The sequence below is a fragment of the Guillardia theta genome (assembly GCF_000315625.1).
Source record: "Guillardia theta CCMP2712 unplaced genomic scaffold GUITHscaffold_212, whole genome shotgun sequence".
NCBI lineage: Eukaryota > Cryptophyceae > Pyrenomonadales > Geminigeraceae > Guillardia > Guillardia theta.
This window is the reverse complement of record NW_005434464.1, coordinates 37,455-56,404: the sequence shown is the minus strand read 5'-3', so window position 1 is coordinate 56,404 and position 18,950 is coordinate 37,455. Positions and strand designations below refer to the sequence as shown.

Here is an 18,950-nt window from a genome sequence, read left to right as displayed (position 1 = left end):
TGTTAGGATTGCATCCTAGTCCTGAACAAGGGGCAGGCCCGTTCCTTCTCTCCCATTCCTTGGGAATCTGAAACGTGCCAGCAGGTCGTCGAGTACGGGAGTCCTCGCGAGCTGCTTGCGAGGGATGGAGAGTTCAAGAGGATGGTGGGGCATGTCGGTAGCTACGGGGAACCTCTTCAAAGTCGCAACGACTGCAGGGATTGTGTCTGCCTCAATCCCTATGCCGAACATTTCATCCCCATATTTTCGGTAGATCAGGGTTAGCGCTGCCTCCTGCACATTGGGGTCGTCTCGATACTCCAGCATCACTGCAGCTGCGGCTTTCATCAGCTGCTGTGCTTGTCTTCCTTTCCTTGGACGATTCTTCTCGTCTGTCGCGAGGGCAGCGAGAAGTAGGATACAACTCGCTAAAATCTTAACGGTCGGACCTGCCGTCAGAGTTGACAGCACCGCCTCGACTCCGCCAGCCGCCTTGATCTCCCTCCTCCCCTCCTCGTCCGTTGCAATGTTTGTCAAGAGCTCAAAGGCCCGGATCGGCAGCACCAGGTCCTCAGTCTTCAATAGCGCCAAAGCCATCTCGATCTCTTCTTGTGCCCTATTATTTGTCTGCCCCTCCTCCTCCTCCTCCTCCTCCTCCTCCTCCTCCTCCTCCTCCTCCTCCTCCTCCTCCTCCTCCTCCTCCTCCTCCTCCTCCTCCTCCTCCTCCTCCTCCTCCTTGTCCTCCTCCTCCTCCTCCTTCTTGGAGTCCTCCTCCTCCTCCTCCTCCTCCTTCTCCTCCTCCTTGTCGTCGTCGTGGTCATCCTTCTCCTCCTCCTCCTCTTTCTTCGCACCCTCTGAGAGCTTCACTAGAATGCCCATACTTTCCTTCTGTACATCAAGATTGCATTTGTGCTCTCGCATTACTCGCATCACACTCAGCTTTGCTTGCCTGATCACCGCCACCCAACTCTTGTTAATATGCAGCTCATGTCCAAGGAACCTGAGCCCTGCTAACTGCACTCGCCCGTTTCTTCGATGCTCTCGCATGGCTCCTAGCACGATTTGAACAATCTGAGCCCCGGTATACCCGTCGGTTTTATGAGGCGACATAAAGAACCTCTCGCACACCTTCTTGCACGCTCCCTGAGGTCGATTTTTCTTCCGAGTCGCCACGCAGCTAAGGATGACCAAGGCGTTTCGCTCTTCGTCGTCACTCATGCTTGATATAACCACCTCCCTCCCTCCTGCTTCGTGGAACTTTCTTCGCCCCTCCTGATCTTGCACGAGCCTCAAGAGTAAGACAAGACTATAATATAAGTTCCATCTCTCTCTCACTGACTTCAGCACAGCTTCGATCCCTCCAGCTGCCATGAACTTGTTCTGCGCCTCCTTCAACTCAAGTATTTCACTGAGCACACGAATCCCAATGAATTGCACATTCAAGGTAGCGAACCTTCGAAGGGCTTTCATCACCACCTCTAATCCTCCTGCTTCAAAGATTTTCTTCTTCATCTCAAGGGATGCTGAATTTTTATAGAGCATTCCAAGGCCTAATCGCTGCACCATTGCGCAGTTCTTGTGGGTCCGCATGGCTTTCAAGATCATCTCTGGAATTCCTGTCGAGAGTGACTTGTATGAAGCAAGACGGCAAAGAATCAAGAATATTTGCTCATACGAATCACCTTTCAAATGGCAGTTACGGCTTTCAACCACCTTTATCAGCTCGTTTGCCCGCATCTGTCTTAGCCCCTCCTCATGCAGCGACAAGGTGTCGAGCAGCTTCACTCTTGTTGCCCGCATCCACTCATCGTCCTTTTCCATCGCTTGCAAGGACGAGGTCAAGATCTTGGCGCCTCCCGCGCTCAAGATTTCTCTCAGCCCGTCCTCATCCTTAGAGAAACATTCGAGTATCTTCAGTCCACTTTGCTGTACATCTAGTGAATCCACGTGTTCCTTCATGGCTTCAAGAGTTGCTTCAACTTCGCCTGCTAGTCTTATCGTACGCCCAAACAATCCGGATTCGTCGAGTGAAAGCCGTTCAAACAACGTCAACGCGGCTTTCTGCACCTTCACCTCTCCTATATACTCGCGCATGGCTCCAAACAACGCCTCTACTCCTCCCTCTGCTCGGTTTCTCGCCTTCGTCGCGAGGCAGCTCAGTAGAGCTCAGTAGAGCTTCCACCCTTGATCCTCTTGTGAGATCCTTCCCAGAACCTCTGTCCCACATCGCTGCACGATTGCATCGTTCTTGTGTTCCATCATGGCCTCGACTACAGTCTTTGCCCCTGCTGTAGCACCAATCTCCTTCCGTATCTCGTCATCTCTCACGATCTTTTCAAGCAGCTCTGCTTCTGCTCTCCGCAATCTCCACGACCCTGTATGGTGCAATACATGATCCAGCCATGTCTCGAGTCTCCAGTGCAATCTCTGCTCTTTACGTACATTCCTCTCCGACGGCCCCAGCAACTGCCACAAGGCCTCGAGGCCTGCTCTCTGTATCTTCACATCATTCCTGTGCTTCTGCATGGCACCCAGCACTGCCTTGACCTTGTCTGTTGCTCGCTGCTGCTTGTCCCACCCGATGGTGTTGAGAAGCGCGAGCCCTCCTCCTAGTATCTCCGAGTCATCATGCGCAAGCGTCACCTCCAGCACTGCGTGGGTCCCTCCCTCGCTTCGGATCGCCTTCACGTTGATCGGCATCTTTGCTAGTCTGCAGAGCTCATGTAACGCATCCTGACATGCCGTCACGTCGTTCCTGTCGTTGCTCATCGCCTTCATAACTTCCTTGAGGTTCACGACCCCTGGAGGCCCCTGTGCCTGCGAGAAGGAGGAGAGTTGGTCTCGAGCCCCCACGTCATTGCCCTGCTGCCTCTTGCCGTGTGCGCAAGTCTGAACCTGCTTCAAGTCTTCTCCAGACTACTCAGTGCCCATCGAGTCTGAATTTCCAGCATCTTCTGCGACATGCGCTGAGTCAGTGAGTCGGAGCCGTTGACAGTAGACCGTGATTGAACTTGAACTGAGCAGAGACTGAACCTTGTCAGGGGTGGCATCCCTGTAACCTTCTCCGTGTCCGATACCGCCGGTATCGGACACGGTCCCGGCGGCCCGGCAGGGTTACAGTTACTTTGACTCGGAGTCCGACTCGGAATCACTGATCGTCGGAGTCGTAGGCTAGTAACGGGCTCCGAGCCGCCGGCTGCGCCCGATGATCATCGCCGGGCACCGGGCGGCCGGGGGCGGCCGGGCTGGGCCTGAGTCACTGCCGCCGTGTGAGGCTAGCGCGGTGGTCCGACGGACCGGGACTGAGACTCGAGTCGCACTGCCACGGTTACGGTCAACTTGAACCTGTCACCCGGCAAACATGCGCCTTAAAAAAGAGTCAATTGTTTTTTCATCAAGCAACGATTTTCATCATCCTGCTGCACTGCCGCAGTCACCACTGGCTGCATCATGGCGGCTTCCGAAGTTCGGCCCGCTATCAGGCTACAGTGGCTGTACCTGCTGTACTAGTCCCAAGTCACCAGTGACTGCCAGCCTGTCACGTGTGTCATGATGGATCATGGTCCCACGGTCTGATGATTGTCCTATCAGTGTCACGGTGCTGAACTAGTAGCCGGGTGGACGATCTTTATCAGGCTGCAACGGTCAGCCTAATGTTGAACCGGGAATCTGCTGGGAGCAGTCTTTCTTGAAGGATAGCACTGACTTTGAACTGAGTCGTCCGAGGAGTCGGTGATTGTGCAAACTCTACAAATCAGCAGCCTGGAAGTTCATTCATACACAGGTCGTTTTCTTAGTGCATCAGGTGTCATGATGCTCATAAAGCTTCCCACAAGCTTCGATGGGACGTAAGAAGATGATGTTGCCGCTATAGTGCAGATGAAGAATACACTGCATGCAGGAGTGTCGCGGTTACATCTACCACCAGCGCACGTCAGATTCTCGTGCTTGCCTCGCTCCTGATGCTCTTCTCCTGCCACGTACGATTTCATCACCGCAGCTCACACCTGTCTCCATCTATGGTCCTGACAAGTTGTTTCTTGCTGCTCAGGTCGGCTGGTCATACCCCACCTACAGCGAAAGCCCCGTCGGGCAGGTGACTGGCCATGCTGCTGCAAGTAAGGTGACGCTTGACGCTGTCGCGATAGATGGAGACATACGACAATGGCGCTGAGGAGATGAAGCACAAGAGGAGCGAGATCAGATGGCGACTTGCAAAGCTCTCAGAGCAGCGAGCACACAGGCCAAGGAGGGTGGGGGCATTTACGGCTACTCCTCTGCAATGTGACGGCTGAGCAGGTGGACTCAAACTCGTCTGTGCAGTGTGTGAACCAGTGGGAGCTGGATCGACAAGAGATGAAAGACCTCGATGCCCTCTACCGCCAGACAGACGCCGCATCTACCCCTCAGGAGCTCGCACAGGCGGATGATGAGGGCGATGCTGCCAGCGTGACCCGTTCGCAGGACCTCCGGGTTGACATGACAGGCATTGGCTCAATCCTTGTCCGCTCGCGTTCACTTCTCTTTCTCCTTTCCCCCTTATGTGTCACGGCCCGGACTTTGAGTTAATGGTCGCGCAGGAGCGCCGTACCTTGAGGCTCCATGCTGCTGTCCTCCAAACTGGTGCTGCCAGGCTTGCCGCTTGACGTAGCATCTTGTCATGTCATGCTTGACAGGTGCCCAATGAACATCTGCCCTCCCTCCTGGTGTGGCGACAAGATTTTATCGTAGGGAAGGAAACTAACTACGTCTTAGAGAAACGGTGTGTTGGATCGTTTGTCATCTATTCGATATCTTATAGAGCATGACAGATGTATTCGCTGAGCGGAGAGCGTCGGGTCAGCGTCAAACATCATATTTACACAAGAAGCCCGACAGTCATGCCGCTTGGCTCTCAGAAGCAGCAGTAGTTGGCAATCAGAGTGCCCCGTGTGAGTTTGCCTAGTCCGCCTCGAATCCTTGCACAGCTGTGGGGCCAAGTGAGCATACAGATGCAGGGACGGAAAGGAGACGAACCGTCTGAGGGCGCCTCGTCCAGCGAGACCGAGTCCGATCTGATCATCTCCTGTCCCCCCTTGTTCCCCTGCATTTTAAGAGTCAGATCAGCCGCACTCTAGAGATTCGAAAAATACATGTGATTTAAACCACGAGAACCATCCCTTTCCGTTCTTTTTCGGCATTGGAGGCGCGGGGCCATAAATTTGTTTGATCCAATCTTCTGGCTCCAAGTCATACTTTCCTCCAAGACACTGAGCATTGTCGTCATTGCGAACGTGAATCATGCATCGCTCACCTTGGGGATCGTGTCATCTGAAAAGTACTGTCTTATCTTCTCAGCGTAATCGTCTCCAACAAAGACGATTTTCTGTGATAACTTCAGCAACGAGGTAGGGTAAAGCAGAGGAGCTTTTACATTCACTGTGCGAGGAGCAAGCCATGGTTTGATCACACGCCACATCAACCAAAAGAAAGAGGGAGGATTCAAAACAAGGCAAAGCCCCATCCTCTCTGGATAATAGTTCTGAAGTGCTGATATCGCGTTCCATGCAAACTTAGCATCTCGGTTTCTCTTTGAGACCAAGAGTTGAAAATCAAACGCAAGCAGACACGCCAAATCATTCGAGCAGGACACGTCAGAATTGAGTCAATGGTGACAACACTCTTACTTTGCTATAACCGTTCAGGTCAAAGACCACAGAGACAGCCTCTTGCCCCTCTTTCAATTCTGAGGCGATCGTCATCAACAAGGCATGAACCACAAGCTTCACCAGAGATTGCTTTCTCGATCATGTAGTAACAATTCTTGATTGCAATCTCACAGAAATCTGGGTCATGGTGTTTCGAGTGAAACCACAAAACAGGCCTTACAACGCAATCAGGATGAAAAAAATAGACCTTTTGCAATCACCTGCCCTGAGAATCGCGGCCATGGAAGTGTGCAGCATTCATATCATAGACATATCGTACACTCTACAAAAACGAATTAATCCACGGCTATTGGGATGAAACCAGGCTTGCCTCGAGCGTGACTTCCCATGGTTTTATTTTGTTCCTCCACTCTCTGAAGACCTCAACGTAAAAACAAGCCCGAGAGATGAGTCGCCACTCCATGAGCTCACATGGTGTTCTTGAGCATAGTAGCAGCCTTGTCGCAATTGAACTCACGGGCGCGCAAAAATCGGAGCAAGTCAGCATCTGTCAACGGAATGTGCTGGGTAGATCCTTTGCAAATCAAATAAACTCAAAAGATCGAAAACAACTTCAGAAATCATTGCTTACGTTCGGTTGGAAACAATTCTCTCATCTTATGTAAAGCAGCTTCCTCAGACGCCGTGAGTCTTCCCAGATACCCTGCGGTAAAGTTGTCGTTATCTAGGAAACGGAAGCTCGGCAGGCATAGAGGAGGCATAGGCATAGTGGATGCCTCTAGATATGATCAGAACAAACATCATGGTGTATGAACAGCAGAGGCACAAGCATGCAAGCTAGCAACATTGCATTCATCTTCAAAAGACAGCCCTGCTCTTGCTCATCTTCGTCGCAATCTCACCTGTTTCAAGCCCCAGCATATCTCCCTTCGACATTTTTCCTTCCGCCTACCAAGATTGCGATGACCCCACCCCCACCCTCTACCATATGATTGTCATGACAAACGTCAGTACCCCTTGTGGACAACACCCACCCGTCAAATGAATAATTATTAATATCCAACATACGGGTATGATCCCCGATTTGTAGTACCCCTACCCTTACTTTCGTCTTTACTCAAAACAGTACCCCATCTGATTCCCGAGTGCAAAGTTTATTCCTCCTGACTCCACCACCCTACCCCCATGATTTACCACCCCACTATACAAATGAATGTTATTGGTATTGGTTTATCGCCATCATTTCACTTATGACCCACCCCTGACATACGTCCGCCCATGAAGCTTGTCGGAGTAGGTCTGCAGGGCCCCCAGAGGCCGAGGGGTAGGGGTATCTACCCCCACCCCCATGACATTGTTATTACTGATTTGTTTTAACTTAACTTTGAGTGAAGGGCGAACCCACACTGATGAATAATAAGATGGTACTGATTATTTTTAACTTAACTTTGAGTAAAGAAGATGATTTTGATGCCTCTAATAAAACAAGATTGTCCTCGTACTGATTTTTAACTTAACTTTGAGTAAGCGGGCACAGGCTGAGGCGGAGTCCGACCCGGGCCGGGCGGCCGCCGGACTCCCTGCCGGCCCGGTGATCGGACTCGACTTAGCGGCGGCCGCGGCCGCCAGGCTCGGAGTTACCGTGCCGCCGTGACTCCGCCGGTAGACTGAAGCCTGAGTCTCGGGCCGCGGCCCGGCCCCGGGGCTTGCTGCCGCACTGCCGTCGGACTACCACCGTCACAGTGACGGTGGGGCCCGCCCGGCCATGATCAAGTTAACATACGGAGTTTAAGTTCAACATTAGAGATTCATCCGAAGCAACTTGCGACCGTCAGACTCTGAGTCACCGTGCTGTGCCAGTGACAATAGCTCACCAGGCTGTCACATTTCAAGTTAACTTAACTTTGAGTAAAGGCTCAGTCAGTGAGAGTCCCGCCAGGCCGGGCTGAGCACCGCCGGACACCGCCGGGCTGCCACTCACTGTCAGCCGCCGTGCCGGGGCCCCGGAGTCTAGCGCGGCCCGGCACTGAGCCGGGGCCGCCGCGACCGCCGGCGGCGGGGGCTCTTGACGACGCTTACTTCGGCGGCGAGTCCGAAGTTCGCTTTATCTCAGGCCATGCCCGACTCGCCGAGCCTATGTCTGAGTCTCGTTACTGCGACTCCGAGCTCCATTCCTGGCTTTCATCCAATGATGACAAATTGCTTTTCAATTCGCTCAAGCTCAACTCTTCCAGAAAGTCGTCGTCGAGATCAGGCGTAACGTTTTCCTGCTCCTGCTCCTGCTCCTGCTCCTGCTCCTGCTCCTGCTCCTGCTCCTGCTCCTGCTCCTGCTCCTCCAATCGCACTTCATTTGACATTTTTACCAAGGGATTTTGCTTTACCTACAAAGAAGGGGTTAATTGAATCCAGTAAACATTCGCAGAATCAGCAAACGCGTGTACCGCTTCTGGAGTCCCGAATTCTTTCACGAAATGAGGAACACCATGCTTTTCCCAAACAGATCGGGAGCCTTGGAGGCTTCGGATCGCTCCGGCCTCTTCAAGCACCCCGACAGACCGTCTCGACCATGCCTCGTACGCCCAGTCGAGAGGTGTATGCCCGTCGCCGGTCAATGTGTTGACGGAGGCGCCGGCTTGTAGAAGGAGGATGATAACTTCTCGTCGGTCCCACCTGGCTAACGACTGTTGTTAAATATAGGCCACATCGCAAACCGCCAATGACTGACCAGCATAATGCAGCGGAGTCCACCCCCTGTAATCTACAGCGTTGGGGTCGACGCCAGCGCTGAGGTAGTGCAACGTCAGTTCGAGCTGACTGATGTTCCTCTCCAGCGCCTTCTCATCTTTTGCCGCCTCTGTCCAATCCAAAAGAAGATGAAGACTGTTCTGCCCATACTGGTTGACTACCGATGGATTCATAGAGTACTTCTGCATGAGCATCTTTGCAATTTCCGGGTAGCAATATCGGGAGGCATAATGCAATGGAGTTTCGAGATTTCTGTCGAGAACATGGGGGCTCGCTCCATGATTTAGGAGAATTTCCACCGTCAAAGTGTCGTTGAAAGTTACTGCCACATGAAAGGCACAAGAGTGCAGAAGGTTGGAAGGGTCGGGCAAATTGACATCGATCTTTCTGGATCTCAGCAGAGATATGATTTTTGGAGTATCGGAATCAAAGACAGACCGCCAAAACAAGACCTGGTCGGAGGATGGCCTGATCTGGTTCACTTTCTCATTGTATTCCTTTCCAAACTCGAAAGCATCAAGGATTCTGTTCAACTCCGCCCGGACATCTTCAGGGTTTTCGTCTTCCATAAGGTTGTCAGATTTCAAGTCAGCCAACAAGTCTAACATTCCTTGATTGCCTTTCTCTCCATCCTGATGAGCGCCTTCATCACGATTTTTCGCCAGACTGTTCAGTGATTCTAGGGTGCTCTTGAAACTTTCCAACTTTTGCAACAATTTCTCGTCACTCGTGAAGCATGGGATCTGCAAAATTCTCGACAAAGTCGCATTCGAAGAGTCAAGATCCTTGATGCATTCCGTGTCTGTGCCATACTGTTGGACTTGGCGTTCTACCGACTCCCTATGCTGGTTGAAAACTCGTGATACATGGTGGCCTTGCTTACGAATGGATGATAGCTTCATTTGAAGCAGTTCATCCAAGTCCACATCCCGATTACCTGAAGCAGAGCCCTTCTGGGTACAATCGTCTTCTCTGATCTGAGGTATTTTATTTGTTAGAGAATCCCTGTCTAAACCTCCCTTGATCCTCAGCATCGAGGGCTGGGCAGTGGCCGCAACGTTGATCAGCCATGTTTTCAACTGTCTTTGAAACGTTTCAGCATTTCCCTTGTTTTCACAGCACAGAGGAACTCCCATGAGCGAGCTCCACAGCATTAGCACCATCAGCTGCTGCCGTCCAGCCGCCATCATCCCTCAACTTCTCCCTGCCATTTTCGAAATTTTCAGTCAAACTTTGGAATTTGCCGGGTCGCTCGGCGGCCCGGAGCCCCCAGATGACCTGGGCGATAGTGGGGAGGAGGGCAAGCGAGGAAGCCGGTGCTTGAGAGGAGGCTGTTTGATTTGTTAGGGGTGGGTGGGTCTGGTAGGGCAGGCCTGTGAATGTCGGGTAGTAGAATCGCAGGGGAAACAGAGGTAGAGGAGGAAATCATAGTACAGATATTTATCGGGTATGATGATAGTAAAAATGCATCAAGGTTGCACACATATAGCCAAAATGGAGATGGGGATCGCCTCAGGTCAATTGACCAGGGGTGGGTATTTTTGTTCAGACCTTTTGGGAGGTGGGGGTGATTGCAGGTTGTCTAGCAGGGTAGGGGTGGTCGGTGTCAGGGCTGGGCACGCGGGGATGGCGGCAGCGGAGGGAGGGAGAAGCTAGAGCTGAGACGAGCAGGAGGAGGAGGAGGAGGAGGAAACATAAGAGGAGGAGGCTTAAGAACCAAGACAGGCCATGACCTCCTAGGGAAGGACCTGTTGCCTGCAGTCCAACCTCCTTCTACCTCGCCCGTGTGCTTCCGTCCTGTGCGTCAGTCATCTGGATTGCAAGCCGTTGGGAGCAAATACCGTGGAATACTCTTGTCGCTCATTACTGAGTTGTGGATTGAAGTTTTCTTGGAACTCACGCTTTATTGATCTGACTAGCGCCATATTGTAGCGGTCAGCTGTCTTCCAGTTTACCAGAGTGTGCACCCCCCTCTTGGCTACTGTTCATTCTTCCTGTTACAACCATGGACATTCCACAAACTTGGATGAATCGCAACGATGTACTCGATGCAGACGATGCCGATGCCTACAACGACGAGACATTTGGCGATGATGGATGGGACGATCCTGTATTTTCATTGATCTGCCCTTGAATGACCCTTGCTGACCTTTCATTGCCAGGGCGCCCCTGCTGATATCTCGGATCTCTCAGCCATGACCTTCACCAAGGTTGATATCTTGCAGGAAGCGGCAAGGGGAGTCAAGCCGCCGAATGGCGGCTCTGCTCCTGTGCAGCGCGATGAGAATTTTGCTTTCCCGTCGCTTCCCACGGCCCCGCCGTTGCTAGGGGAGTCTGGCAAGCCGCGGCTGATGACGCCGCAGATGTTGCAGGAGAGCATGTCTGATCTGCATGATAAGGAGAGATTCTTCTCCTCTGCTTCGAGGGACCTGCCGCTTGATAATCTCGCTGCTCACCATGCTTTCTCTGCTATCGGCAGCGGGGTGCGCAATGAGCCGGGGAGACCGGAGCATTCGCATCCCTTTCACGCACCTCCCATGCCTGGATTTCAAGTTCCTCCTTCCATGGACCAGCAAAAGTTTTTCCAGCAGCCTGGTGTCCCTCATCCTGGGCTTGCTCCTCGCGATATCCCTATGGGCCACATGGGCCGTCCGGTACCAGCTGGCATGCACGGAGGAGCTGCGCATGGCAACATACAGGGCGGCATGGGAGTCCCTCCGGCTATGAAGTCCCTCATGGAGATTGAGGCGCAGATGTTGGCCTCCAGTCAGATGCAGAAAGGGTTTCCTCATCCCTTTCCTGGCAACGTGCAGGTCTTAGAAGAATTTCAGTTGCGCCCCGCCCTGACGTCTATTGGCAGCCTCAAGCTCATCATGGAATGCCCATGCACGACTTGCGAGCACAGGATGATCCGTATGGAAGAATGCCCATCCCTCAGAATCACGATGCAGCCATGGCGAACGAAGGAGCTTACGCCCTCTTCCGTCGGTCGTGGGTAGAACAGTGACTTCTTGCTATGAAATATTTCACTGACGGCAACAACTCAGACCAGGATGAAGATGAGTGAAGTTAACTTCATCTTGAGGCAGGTTGGTGTCGACAAACATGAGTTCTTTCAAGCCGGCTGATATCTTTCACTTAGAATCAGGCCATGTTGAGAGATGCTGCTGCCACAGATGTTTATGCCTCGTGATTATTATGTTTTGCCAAATCGTCTGATTCTGACGGCATTGCAGTATGCTCCTGGCAAAGCAGGGAGAACGGGCAAACTTCTCTGGTAGGAGCCAGTATTCTGAGAGAGACCCTTGTCTAAGTCATGCTGCAGGACCCTTGATCGGAAACCGTGTGTCAAGATTAAATGTTGCACTTGAAGGTGCGCTTTGAAGTCTTCCATGTCTTGGTTCGATGATCCCCGATCCTCGTTTCTCAAACCTTGTTTTCCTCAGGAGCCCTTGGTCGTCCGCCTCCGCGTGACTTGAGGAGGCCGAGACAGGTTTCGAATCAGGGAAGAAGTCCGCTTGCTGACAACAGCTTGACAGCTCGTTAAGATCGAGTCGAGCAGCGATTCATCAGCACACGAGAATTCACCAGAGGAAGGAAGCGAAGTGATCGGACGAGTCCTCCAGCAAGATCTCCCCGAGGTCAAAGTGAATGTAAGCATCTGTGCGTTTACTTGCCACTTTTCGGTAATCTTTGAATCAGGAGGAAGAAGAGAAGATGAACGTTCCGTCAAAGATCTCAGCCCTTCCTCGAGCAGTCAGGAGGAGCGTCGAGGACGCCATGCTCAAGGTGAGAATCAGCAGGCTTCTTCTTCCTCTTCGTGTGACGTCTGCTCGTTGCCCAGCTGCTGGCCATTCAAGACATTGACAGAGGAATCATTTCTGCCCCCGAAGTCGTGAATGTGAGAGGAACGTGTCAATGTTGTAGTGAGATGACAAGTTCAATAGCAACGAGGAGCTCTCGTCGCGAACTACTTTCAGTTATTGCAAGTTAACGGGACTCAAAAGATCCCCAAAGAGAACAGGATCGGAGCAGATCAGTTGTCTCTGCATGAGTGCAAGCTCGACACCGACAACTTCTTTCAGCAGCTGGTGATTTCTCCTCTCTCTCCCTCATCGTCTCAGCGTTGCACCCTACATCTGCTGCTGCTATATTGACTCCCTCAACACCTTTTTTTTCTCAACTATGGTGTTTGGTGCTTTGTTCTTCTTTGTTCACTTTTCCTTCTTATTCCACTTTGACCTGCTCGCAGATTTTGATTCCGAAAGGATGCAAACTTATTCTAAGAGGACTTCACCTCCTCACACCACAGCAGGTCAGCTCTGTAATGCGTTGCAGAATGTTTATTCACCACCTTCTCTCACTAGATTAAGGAAATTCTCGATCATCTATTGCGATGCATTCTTCCAACAGCCTTTGGAATGGCGATCAGCAAGCAAGCGACAGGTGCATGCGTCTTAAATCAGATTTCTCCAAGAAGACTTTGTTGTCATTGCCATTATCACTATTTTTGTCATTGTCGTTGTCATTGTCGTTGTCATTGTCATTGTCATGATCACTCGCGTCTTTCTCTCGTCACTGACATTTTCTCTTGTTCAGGAATCGAGCTAGTGGTGCAGCTCATGGTCAAGCTCGTCTACTCGCTGAATATTTTGACACTCTCGCAAGTTCTGCAGGTCATCACAAAGTCTCTGCCTTGTTCTTTGACGCCTCTGCAGGAGATGATGAACTCCTACACTGACGGAGGGCTGCATCTCATGATGTGTACCAAGCTCGGAGCTCTGGCACTAGCAGGTTGCAGTTTTCCTCCATCCATCCCTCAGCATCGTTCGACTTTGACCCTCGTCCTCGTCCTCGTCCTCGTCCTCGTCCTTCGCCTCTGCCACTACTCATGATTGCTTCCAGCTCTATTACGCCGAGGACACGACGAGTATGTGAAGGAGGATAACGCAGGGACCAATCAGAGCCTCGTTGTGTGGGCGAATCTCTGCAAGATCCTCATCGATCGACTGCTTGGTACAGGCAGAAAGTTCTCTCGCTCCTCCTGACCCGCCGGCAGGTGGGATGGACGCGCTCTTCCTCGCAGCCACTCAAGACAAGAGCATCTCCCTCCCGTCGCAGATGATCACCGACTCAGAGGTGAGGACGAGATATGGTCTCCCGAGCGGGGAGAGGATGGGCGTGGGAGGCAGAGAATATGGGCCAGGGGAGGTGGAGGGGGAGCAAGAATGGAGGTTGGAGGAGGGTGGGAGGATGCAGCTGAGAGCGGGCAGGTGATGGTCGACCTCATCTATGAGCTCGGAGCCAACGCACAGACGGAGCAGCGGCAGACGATCGGAAAGCATCTGGCTGGAGCTGCCGCAAAGACGGGAAATCAGGAGGTGCCGCCTTGCTTCGGTTGAAGTTCCTCTGACGTGGTTTGCAGCTGAAAATGCAGATCGTGCAACTAGCTCAGAGCTTGAGCTTCGGGCATGAATGAAGGAGGAGGAGGAGGAGGAGGAGGAGAGAAGGGTCTTTGCTCATGAAATCTGTTTACCGTGATTTACCTCACGACCTTCAAACCCATGCTCTTGGCACTCGCCATGATCTGCGAGCACCAGTGCTCGAGGGAGATGAACTGCTTGTCTTGCTGCTTGATCTTGGCAATCTCATAGATCTTCTTGACCGAGATCTCGCCCACGAAGGAGCGGCCGGCCTGGTCGGCGCCCTTGGCTATACCAGCAGCCTTCTTGAGGAAGTAGCTAGTTTGCGGGGTCTTGATGAAGTATTCGAAGGTGCGGTCGCTGTAGGCAGTGATCTCAACGGGGACGGGAGTATTGTCGATGATGCCTTTGGTCTTCTCGTTGAAAGACTTGCAGAACTCCATCAGGTTGAGACCCTTCTGACCTGCCAACCTCAACGTGACGTCGCGAAGGACTGCAAGACAAGAGGAGCAGACACTTGAACATGCACGGCAGCTGATAGGCGGGATGGAAGCATCGTTTCATGGAGGAGAGACCGGACGGGACGAGGATGTTTAGGTTGTAAGCAGAGAATTGAGGAGAGAGCGCAGTGAGCAGCAGCAGGAGAGTTTGAGCAAGCGCACTAGACAGCAAGGGAGGGTAATGGAGGTTGAAGACGGAAGAAGGGAGAAGGAGAGAGAAAGGTAGGAGGACAGAAGCAGTAGATCCTGAGGAAGAGGAGGATGTCGTTTTAAGTTTGAGGGCAGATGAACCGAATAACAATGGAGAAGGAGATGGCGTCAGAGAGGAGGAAGGTGAGAGAGAGAAGCAGCAGAGAAAGTGTTCAGTTGAAAGATCTGGTGGGGAATGCGATGGGGGCCTGGCACGAGGATGGGGATGGGGATGGAAAGGATGTGAATGGCTGATGTGCAAGGTGATGCAATCGGCAGGCATCAAGAATATGAGAGAGCTGAGCAAAGGGGAGATGCAGTACAGTAGCCTGGAAGGCAGGAGAATGTGGAAACAGAGCAAGGGGCGGAAAGAAATGGGGGAGACGAGGATGGGGGAAGAGGGAGGAGGAGGAGATAGAGGAGGAGAACGAACCTAGAGCTGGACCGATGGGAGGAGAAGGAGTTGCCTTTCCCGCTGGGACTGTCAGCCGGATCATGCCAGTCACTACCCGAGGACCCGCCGCCGCCGCCGCCGCTCCTCCCTTGGACGCCATGCTGTTGTCAGGCTGGATATGGGGGTAGGTGAGGACCGATAGGGGGGTGGGAATGAACGTGGCCAACGAAAATGGAAAATGCGGGGTAGGGTACTGATTACACGGGGTTCCCCTAAGATCAATTACCCTATGAACGGGGGTTCAAACTTGAATGTCAGGGGTAGTCTTGTGCCTCTGGGGTAGTGATCTAAGAGAGGGTAGTGTTCAATTGAATGAACATACATGGGGGTGGGGTTGGCCTGACGACGATGGCTGTCGGGAATTGTGTGTAAGGACGTGCGAAGGGAGGGAGGGAGCAAAGAAGATGAAGATGACGATGAAGATGAAGATGAAGATGAAGATGAAGATGAAGACGACTGAAAAATTGGATAAACTAGCTGCAGTGTTGTTGATGCTCGTCAGTGGAGCAGGGGCAGTTGGCACTGCTGGTTGTGGAACTTTCTACCAAGACATGTCGTGCAGAGAAGATTGTGGAAGCTGCGGTAGGAGGCGACATTCCTGTCTCATATCAGCTCATGATCACCATGGCAGGTCAGCCTTGCTGTGCCTTGCAGTGGACGATTCGTAAGTCGATCTCACTTGATGGTTGTGATAGTGATGGATAGACAGCCATTGCAGCGTCAGTTACCCTCAACGCCCTCAAAACACGTGTGTTCAATGCGTCCAGCAGTGGAGGATACGACGGAAGGTTTTCTCTCGTCAGCATCTCTCCGCCTGACCTGCTCGAGGGATCTTTCTCCTCCTCTTTCTACTCCTGTAGCGCAGCTGCTCTCTTAGGCCCGAGCGCTGCTGGAACACTACCATGCGTGCTTGTGCAGGGTGAACACCGACCAGCGGGAAGCAGGATGGTCAAATACACAGACAAGCTGAACTTTGCCATCTTCTCCTCCTCCAAGAATGAGACTACTTTGAAAGCCTTCATCATCAGCCCCTTCATCCTGAGCACCTGCGACGGTGGCTCCAACTATCAGTGAGTGATGGAGAGGGCAGAGGGAGCAAGTATTTGGCAGGAGAGGACTGAAGAGGAGAAGGAGGTTGAGAGGAGGAAGATGTGCGACGGACGAGACATAAGTTTGACTTTCTTTCAGGACTCTTCAAAACATCATCTTGCAGCTCGGAGTACCTTCGTACACTCAGTCCACGTTGTATGGGTGTCCTCAGAAATGAGAATGTGTGTGTGTAGATGTAAATAGAAATGTTGTGTTTGGAGCTCTCTGCCACGTTATCGCTCATGCACTTCGTGGCCAATGAAGCTAGGTCATGTGAAGGATGGTTGGAAGGCAATGGAGCATAGTGAAGGTCGGGCTGTGGTGAAGCATCGGATTGAGAGCAGGCATCTTTAAGTGCCATGGCAGCGGAGCATGTTTGGGTGCTTGTCGTTAAAGACCATCGAGTCGAGGCCGCCTTGTGTCTAAGAGTGTTCACACGTAGCAACTTCATTCCTCTGCTTGCTGGAGCAAGAATCCTCAGATAGCGTCAGGGTGCCAGTTCGGCTCGTAGACGTAGGTGTTGACAGGAGCAAAGGCTCCAATCATTGGCACGCCGTAGTCGTTGTACACAGAGTTTGGCTGGACGGCCTTTGCATCGATAGGGATGCCTGCCTCGTGCTGTGTATCTCTGCCCCATCCTCTCATGGGACCGTTGTAGAAGTTGTCCTGCAGCTCCAAGGTCAGGAAGATGAGAACGATGAGCCCTAGGATGAAAGGGAGCAAGGGCAGGGGCAGGGGCAGGGGGTAGAGAGTAGACCTCAGTCCAGTAGTAAGCTCCCGGCACATTGGGATAGACGGCGTCACGCTGCTGAGTGAACTGGGGAGACAGTCAGCACAACGAGGTTTTGAATGCAGTGGATTGACATGCAAACAATCAAAAAGAACGATGAAGCACTCCCTTGATCGTGATGAAACACGATAAAGGATCTTGACAAGTGCTCGTGCGAGTAATTGAGTGAGACACGATCATAACATATGGTAGGATGAGATATGGTGAGATATGGTGATAAGAAACGTGCAGACACCAGTGGGAAAATATAGAAGAGAGGGCACACCAGAGATGAATAGACAAGAGAAGAAAGGAAGTGAGGAGGAGGAAGTAAAGTCAGTGAAGAAGTAACGAGGTGTTGGGGTTGGAAGGAGGAGAAGGAGCGTCGTTGTGGGAGGAGCATGACTGTAGCGAGAGGAGCGAGAGGAGGAATTTTTCGCGCCATCCTCGCATACTCTCTTCCTCCCTCCCTCAGACCTACCGAGAAGAGCGCGAAGAGCGGCGGAGAGATCATGATGCCCTTTCGGAAAAAAAGAATGCGTAAAAGAAAAAAAGAAAGAAAGAAGGGAAAACGGAGTTCAACGGACATGATGCACAAGACAGCGATTAGAGCAGGGGTAGCTGGAGAGAGCAGGAGAAGTCGAGGGAGAGGAGAGGAGGGAGGGGGGAGAGGAGGAGAGAGTCAGGAAGGGCGAGAGAGGAAACATGAAGAGACGAGAAGGCAAGAGGACTGGATGAGAAGGGAAGTTGAAGGAATCTGTGAAGGCCGGCCAGACATTTCAGGCAGCCTCCTCAAGGGTCTTACAACCACAGAAGATCCCGAACCAGCTAGGCGGGTGAGAGCCATGCAGGATCTCAAGGCACGCGCGCCCATTGGGCAGCCAATGGTGGTGTCGAAGGCGATTATCCACCTGCAAGACAGCGACTTGCACGTCCGACTTGCCGCTCTGGACCTCCTCGTCCACGTGGCTCGCAGGGGAGACAGGACTGTCATCCAAGCAATCGTCGCTCAACTTAATGGACACTGCAGAAAGGATCCGACGAACCCAGGAGACGCTTCCTACCCTCACCCGAAGGTGCATGGCCTCCACTACCGATCCATGCGCCCTGTTGAGCCGAGCTTCAAGCACTCGCCCGAGCTGCGGATCGCGGGTATTCAAGCACTGGCAGCCATAGCTGAGGAGAATGACCTTCGCACCACCATCTGCATAGCTGACATCGCAGGAAACGAGACAGATGAAAAGGTGAGAAGAGCGGCAATCAATGCGCTCGTTTCATTCTCCAAGTTCGAGCTCGTGAGGGACATCGAAGCCAAGGTTCTCTCTCCCCCCTCCTTGCTCCCCCTCATCCTCTTCCATCGTACTCACAAGCGCCCGCAGGTTCGCCAGATGAAGCACAAACAGACCACATAGATACCCATTCCTAGACTCGTATATAGATACCCATTCCTAGACTCGTACATCGATACTCATTCCTAGACCCGTACAATTTCAAGTCCTTCCTGATTATACAATCTTTACATCATGAAAATTTGCCCCCGCAGTAATGGGAGGTTGGAGGAGGCTGTTGGGCTTTCGCCCCCTCCTCTCTGCGCAGCTTCTCGATGTACTCATCGAAGGGAATGCTGTTCTTTCCGCTCATGATCTCTGCCGTTAGGTACTCCATGTACAAGTACGCGAATAGAACGAGCGCTGCCAGCGGGATCTGAAACCAGAGCACCACCTTGCTGACTCCGCACCAAAGGACGGCTTCTTGGTCCACGAGCTTGAGATTTCTAACCACGAGAAAGAAAAGGATCATCAAAGGAGGGAACGGAATCCCAATGGTGAAGAAGAAGGACACGTTCCTCATGAAGAACAATTTCCAGCCCTGTAGAGCGTCTGCAGAAGCATCTTCCTTCCTGTTCCTCCCTTCGCTGGTGTCGTCCTCCTTTACATCCTCTTGCAAGGGATGAAGGGCAGCAACAGAATCGCAGTCAGAAGAGTCACTCAGAAACATCTCATTCTCGTCGATGTCGGAAAGATTCTCTTGTTCTCTTGCCAGCAGCTTTTGGTGGCACTGATGCGCTACCTTGGACAGCTGCTCAAATTTGAGTTCCAGCGTCTCATTGCCTTCCCTGGCAGGAGGGAAGCATCTGACAAAGTTGCCGCTGTT

General features: G+C 52.2%; 9 protein-coding genes across 9 annotated transcripts; 4 read left to right on the top strand and 5 right to left on the bottom strand.

The window, feature by feature from the left end:
- Positions 1 to 15: 15 nt before the first annotated feature.
- On the bottom strand, positions 16 to 3,540 carry GUITHDRAFT_148417 (hypothetical protein; the record flags this gene model as incomplete). Its single annotated transcript, XM_005819666.1, has 4 exons — positions 16 to 2,118; positions 2,194 to 2,874; positions 3,277 to 3,324; positions 3,478 to 3,540. The coding sequence occupies 4 exons, from the start codon at positions 3,538 to 3,540 to the stop codon at positions 16 to 18; spliced, it is 2,895 nt and encodes a 964-aa protein (XP_005819723.1).
- Positions 3,541 to 3,792: 252 nt separating this feature from the next.
- On the top strand, positions 3,793 to 4,630 carry GUITHDRAFT_148416 (hypothetical protein; the record flags this gene model as incomplete). Its single annotated transcript, XM_005819665.1, has 6 exons — positions 3,793 to 3,827; positions 3,881 to 3,959; positions 3,980 to 4,075; positions 4,128 to 4,232; positions 4,279 to 4,452; positions 4,613 to 4,630. 6 exons carry the CDS (start codon positions 3,793 to 3,795, stop codon positions 4,628 to 4,630), a joined length of 507 nt encoding a protein of 168 aa, XP_005819722.1.
- Positions 4,631 to 4,748: 118 nt separating this feature from the next.
- GUITHDRAFT_156255 (hypothetical protein) lies at positions 4,749 to 6,566 on the bottom strand. The gene is made up of 12 exons (XM_005819664.1): positions 6,530 to 6,566; positions 6,259 to 6,330; positions 6,099 to 6,201; positions 5,998 to 6,040; positions 5,888 to 5,949; positions 5,748 to 5,842; positions 5,646 to 5,704; positions 5,393 to 5,548; positions 5,273 to 5,344; positions 5,112 to 5,228; positions 4,996 to 5,062; positions 4,749 to 4,946 (listed from the first exon to the last, which is right to left on the bottom strand). The coding sequence occupies exons 1-12, from the start codon at positions 6,546 to 6,548 to the stop codon at positions 4,921 to 4,923; spliced, it is 891 nt and encodes a 296-aa protein (XP_005819721.1). The 5' UTR covers positions 6,549 to 6,566; the 3' UTR covers positions 4,749 to 4,920.
- A 1,787-nt stretch (positions 6,567 to 8,353) lies between these two features.
- Positions 8,354 to 8,677, bottom strand: GUITHDRAFT_55630 (hypothetical protein; the record flags this gene model as incomplete). The annotated part of the gene is made up of 2 exons (XM_005819663.1): positions 8,354 to 8,411; positions 8,553 to 8,677. Coding segments are annotated over 2 exons (183 nt in total), but the record flags the coding sequence as incomplete, so codon positions are not given.
- Positions 8,678 to 10,377: 1,700 nt separating this feature from the next.
- On the top strand, positions 10,378 to 13,851 carry GUITHDRAFT_148413 (hypothetical protein; the record flags this gene model as incomplete). Its single annotated transcript, XM_005819662.1, has 18 exons — positions 10,378 to 10,482; positions 10,535 to 11,185; positions 11,233 to 11,363; positions 11,609 to 11,649; positions 11,698 to 11,745; positions 11,819 to 11,865; positions 11,912 to 12,025; positions 12,075 to 12,161; positions 12,217 to 12,273; positions 12,320 to 12,463; positions 12,625 to 12,687; positions 12,740 to 12,818; positions 12,972 to 13,048; positions 13,091 to 13,166; positions 13,278 to 13,388; positions 13,432 to 13,583; positions 13,646 to 13,753; positions 13,798 to 13,851. The coding sequence occupies 18 exons, from the start codon at positions 10,378 to 10,380 to the stop codon at positions 13,849 to 13,851; spliced, it is 2,145 nt and encodes a 714-aa protein (XP_005819719.1).
- Positions 13,852 to 13,914: 63 nt separating this feature from the next.
- Positions 13,915 to 14,981, bottom strand: GUITHDRAFT_158965 (hypothetical protein; the record flags this gene model as incomplete). Its single annotated transcript, XM_005819661.1, has 2 exons — positions 13,915 to 14,258; positions 14,918 to 14,981. The coding sequence occupies 2 exons, from the start codon at positions 14,979 to 14,981 to the stop codon at positions 13,915 to 13,917; spliced, it is 408 nt and encodes a 135-aa protein (XP_005819718.1).
- Positions 14,982 to 15,342: 361 nt separating this feature from the next.
- Positions 15,343 to 16,012, top strand: GUITHDRAFT_121091 (hypothetical protein; the record flags this gene model as incomplete). The annotated part of the gene is made up of 3 exons (XM_005819660.1): positions 15,343 to 15,520; positions 15,570 to 15,602; positions 15,648 to 16,012. 3 exons carry the CDS (start codon positions 15,343 to 15,345, stop codon positions 16,010 to 16,012), a joined length of 576 nt encoding a protein of 191 aa, XP_005819717.1.
- A 492-nt stretch (positions 16,013 to 16,504) lies between these two features.
- On the bottom strand, positions 16,505 to 17,310 carry GUITHDRAFT_121090 (hypothetical protein; the record flags this gene model as incomplete). The annotated part of the gene is made up of 3 exons (XM_005819659.1): positions 16,505 to 16,693; positions 16,785 to 16,844; positions 17,278 to 17,310. 3 exons carry the CDS (start codon positions 17,308 to 17,310, stop codon positions 16,505 to 16,507), a joined length of 282 nt encoding a protein of 93 aa, XP_005819716.1.
- Positions 17,311 to 17,680: 370 nt separating this feature from the next.
- Positions 17,681 to 18,208, top strand: GUITHDRAFT_121089 (hypothetical protein; the record flags this gene model as incomplete). Its single annotated transcript, XM_005819658.1, has 1 exon — positions 17,681 to 18,208. The coding sequence occupies one exon, from the start codon at positions 17,681 to 17,683 to the stop codon at positions 18,206 to 18,208; it is 528 nt and encodes a 175-aa protein (XP_005819715.1).
- Between the last annotated feature and the right edge of the window lie 742 nt (positions 18,209 to 18,950).

What these genes read in the sequence shown, in the direction of transcription:
- GUITHDRAFT_156255 (XM_005819664.1), bottom strand. An exon ending in AGAATTGTTTCCAACCGAAC is followed by an intron (nt 6,202 to 6,258) that starts GTAAGCAATGAT and finishes TGATTTGCAAAG; the next exon opens with GATCTACCCAGCACATTCCG. An exon ending in CATGGGAAGTCACGCTCGAG is followed by an intron (nt 5,950 to 5,997) that starts GCAAGCCTGGTT and finishes TCGTTTTTGTAG; the next exon opens with AGTGTACGATATGTCTATGA.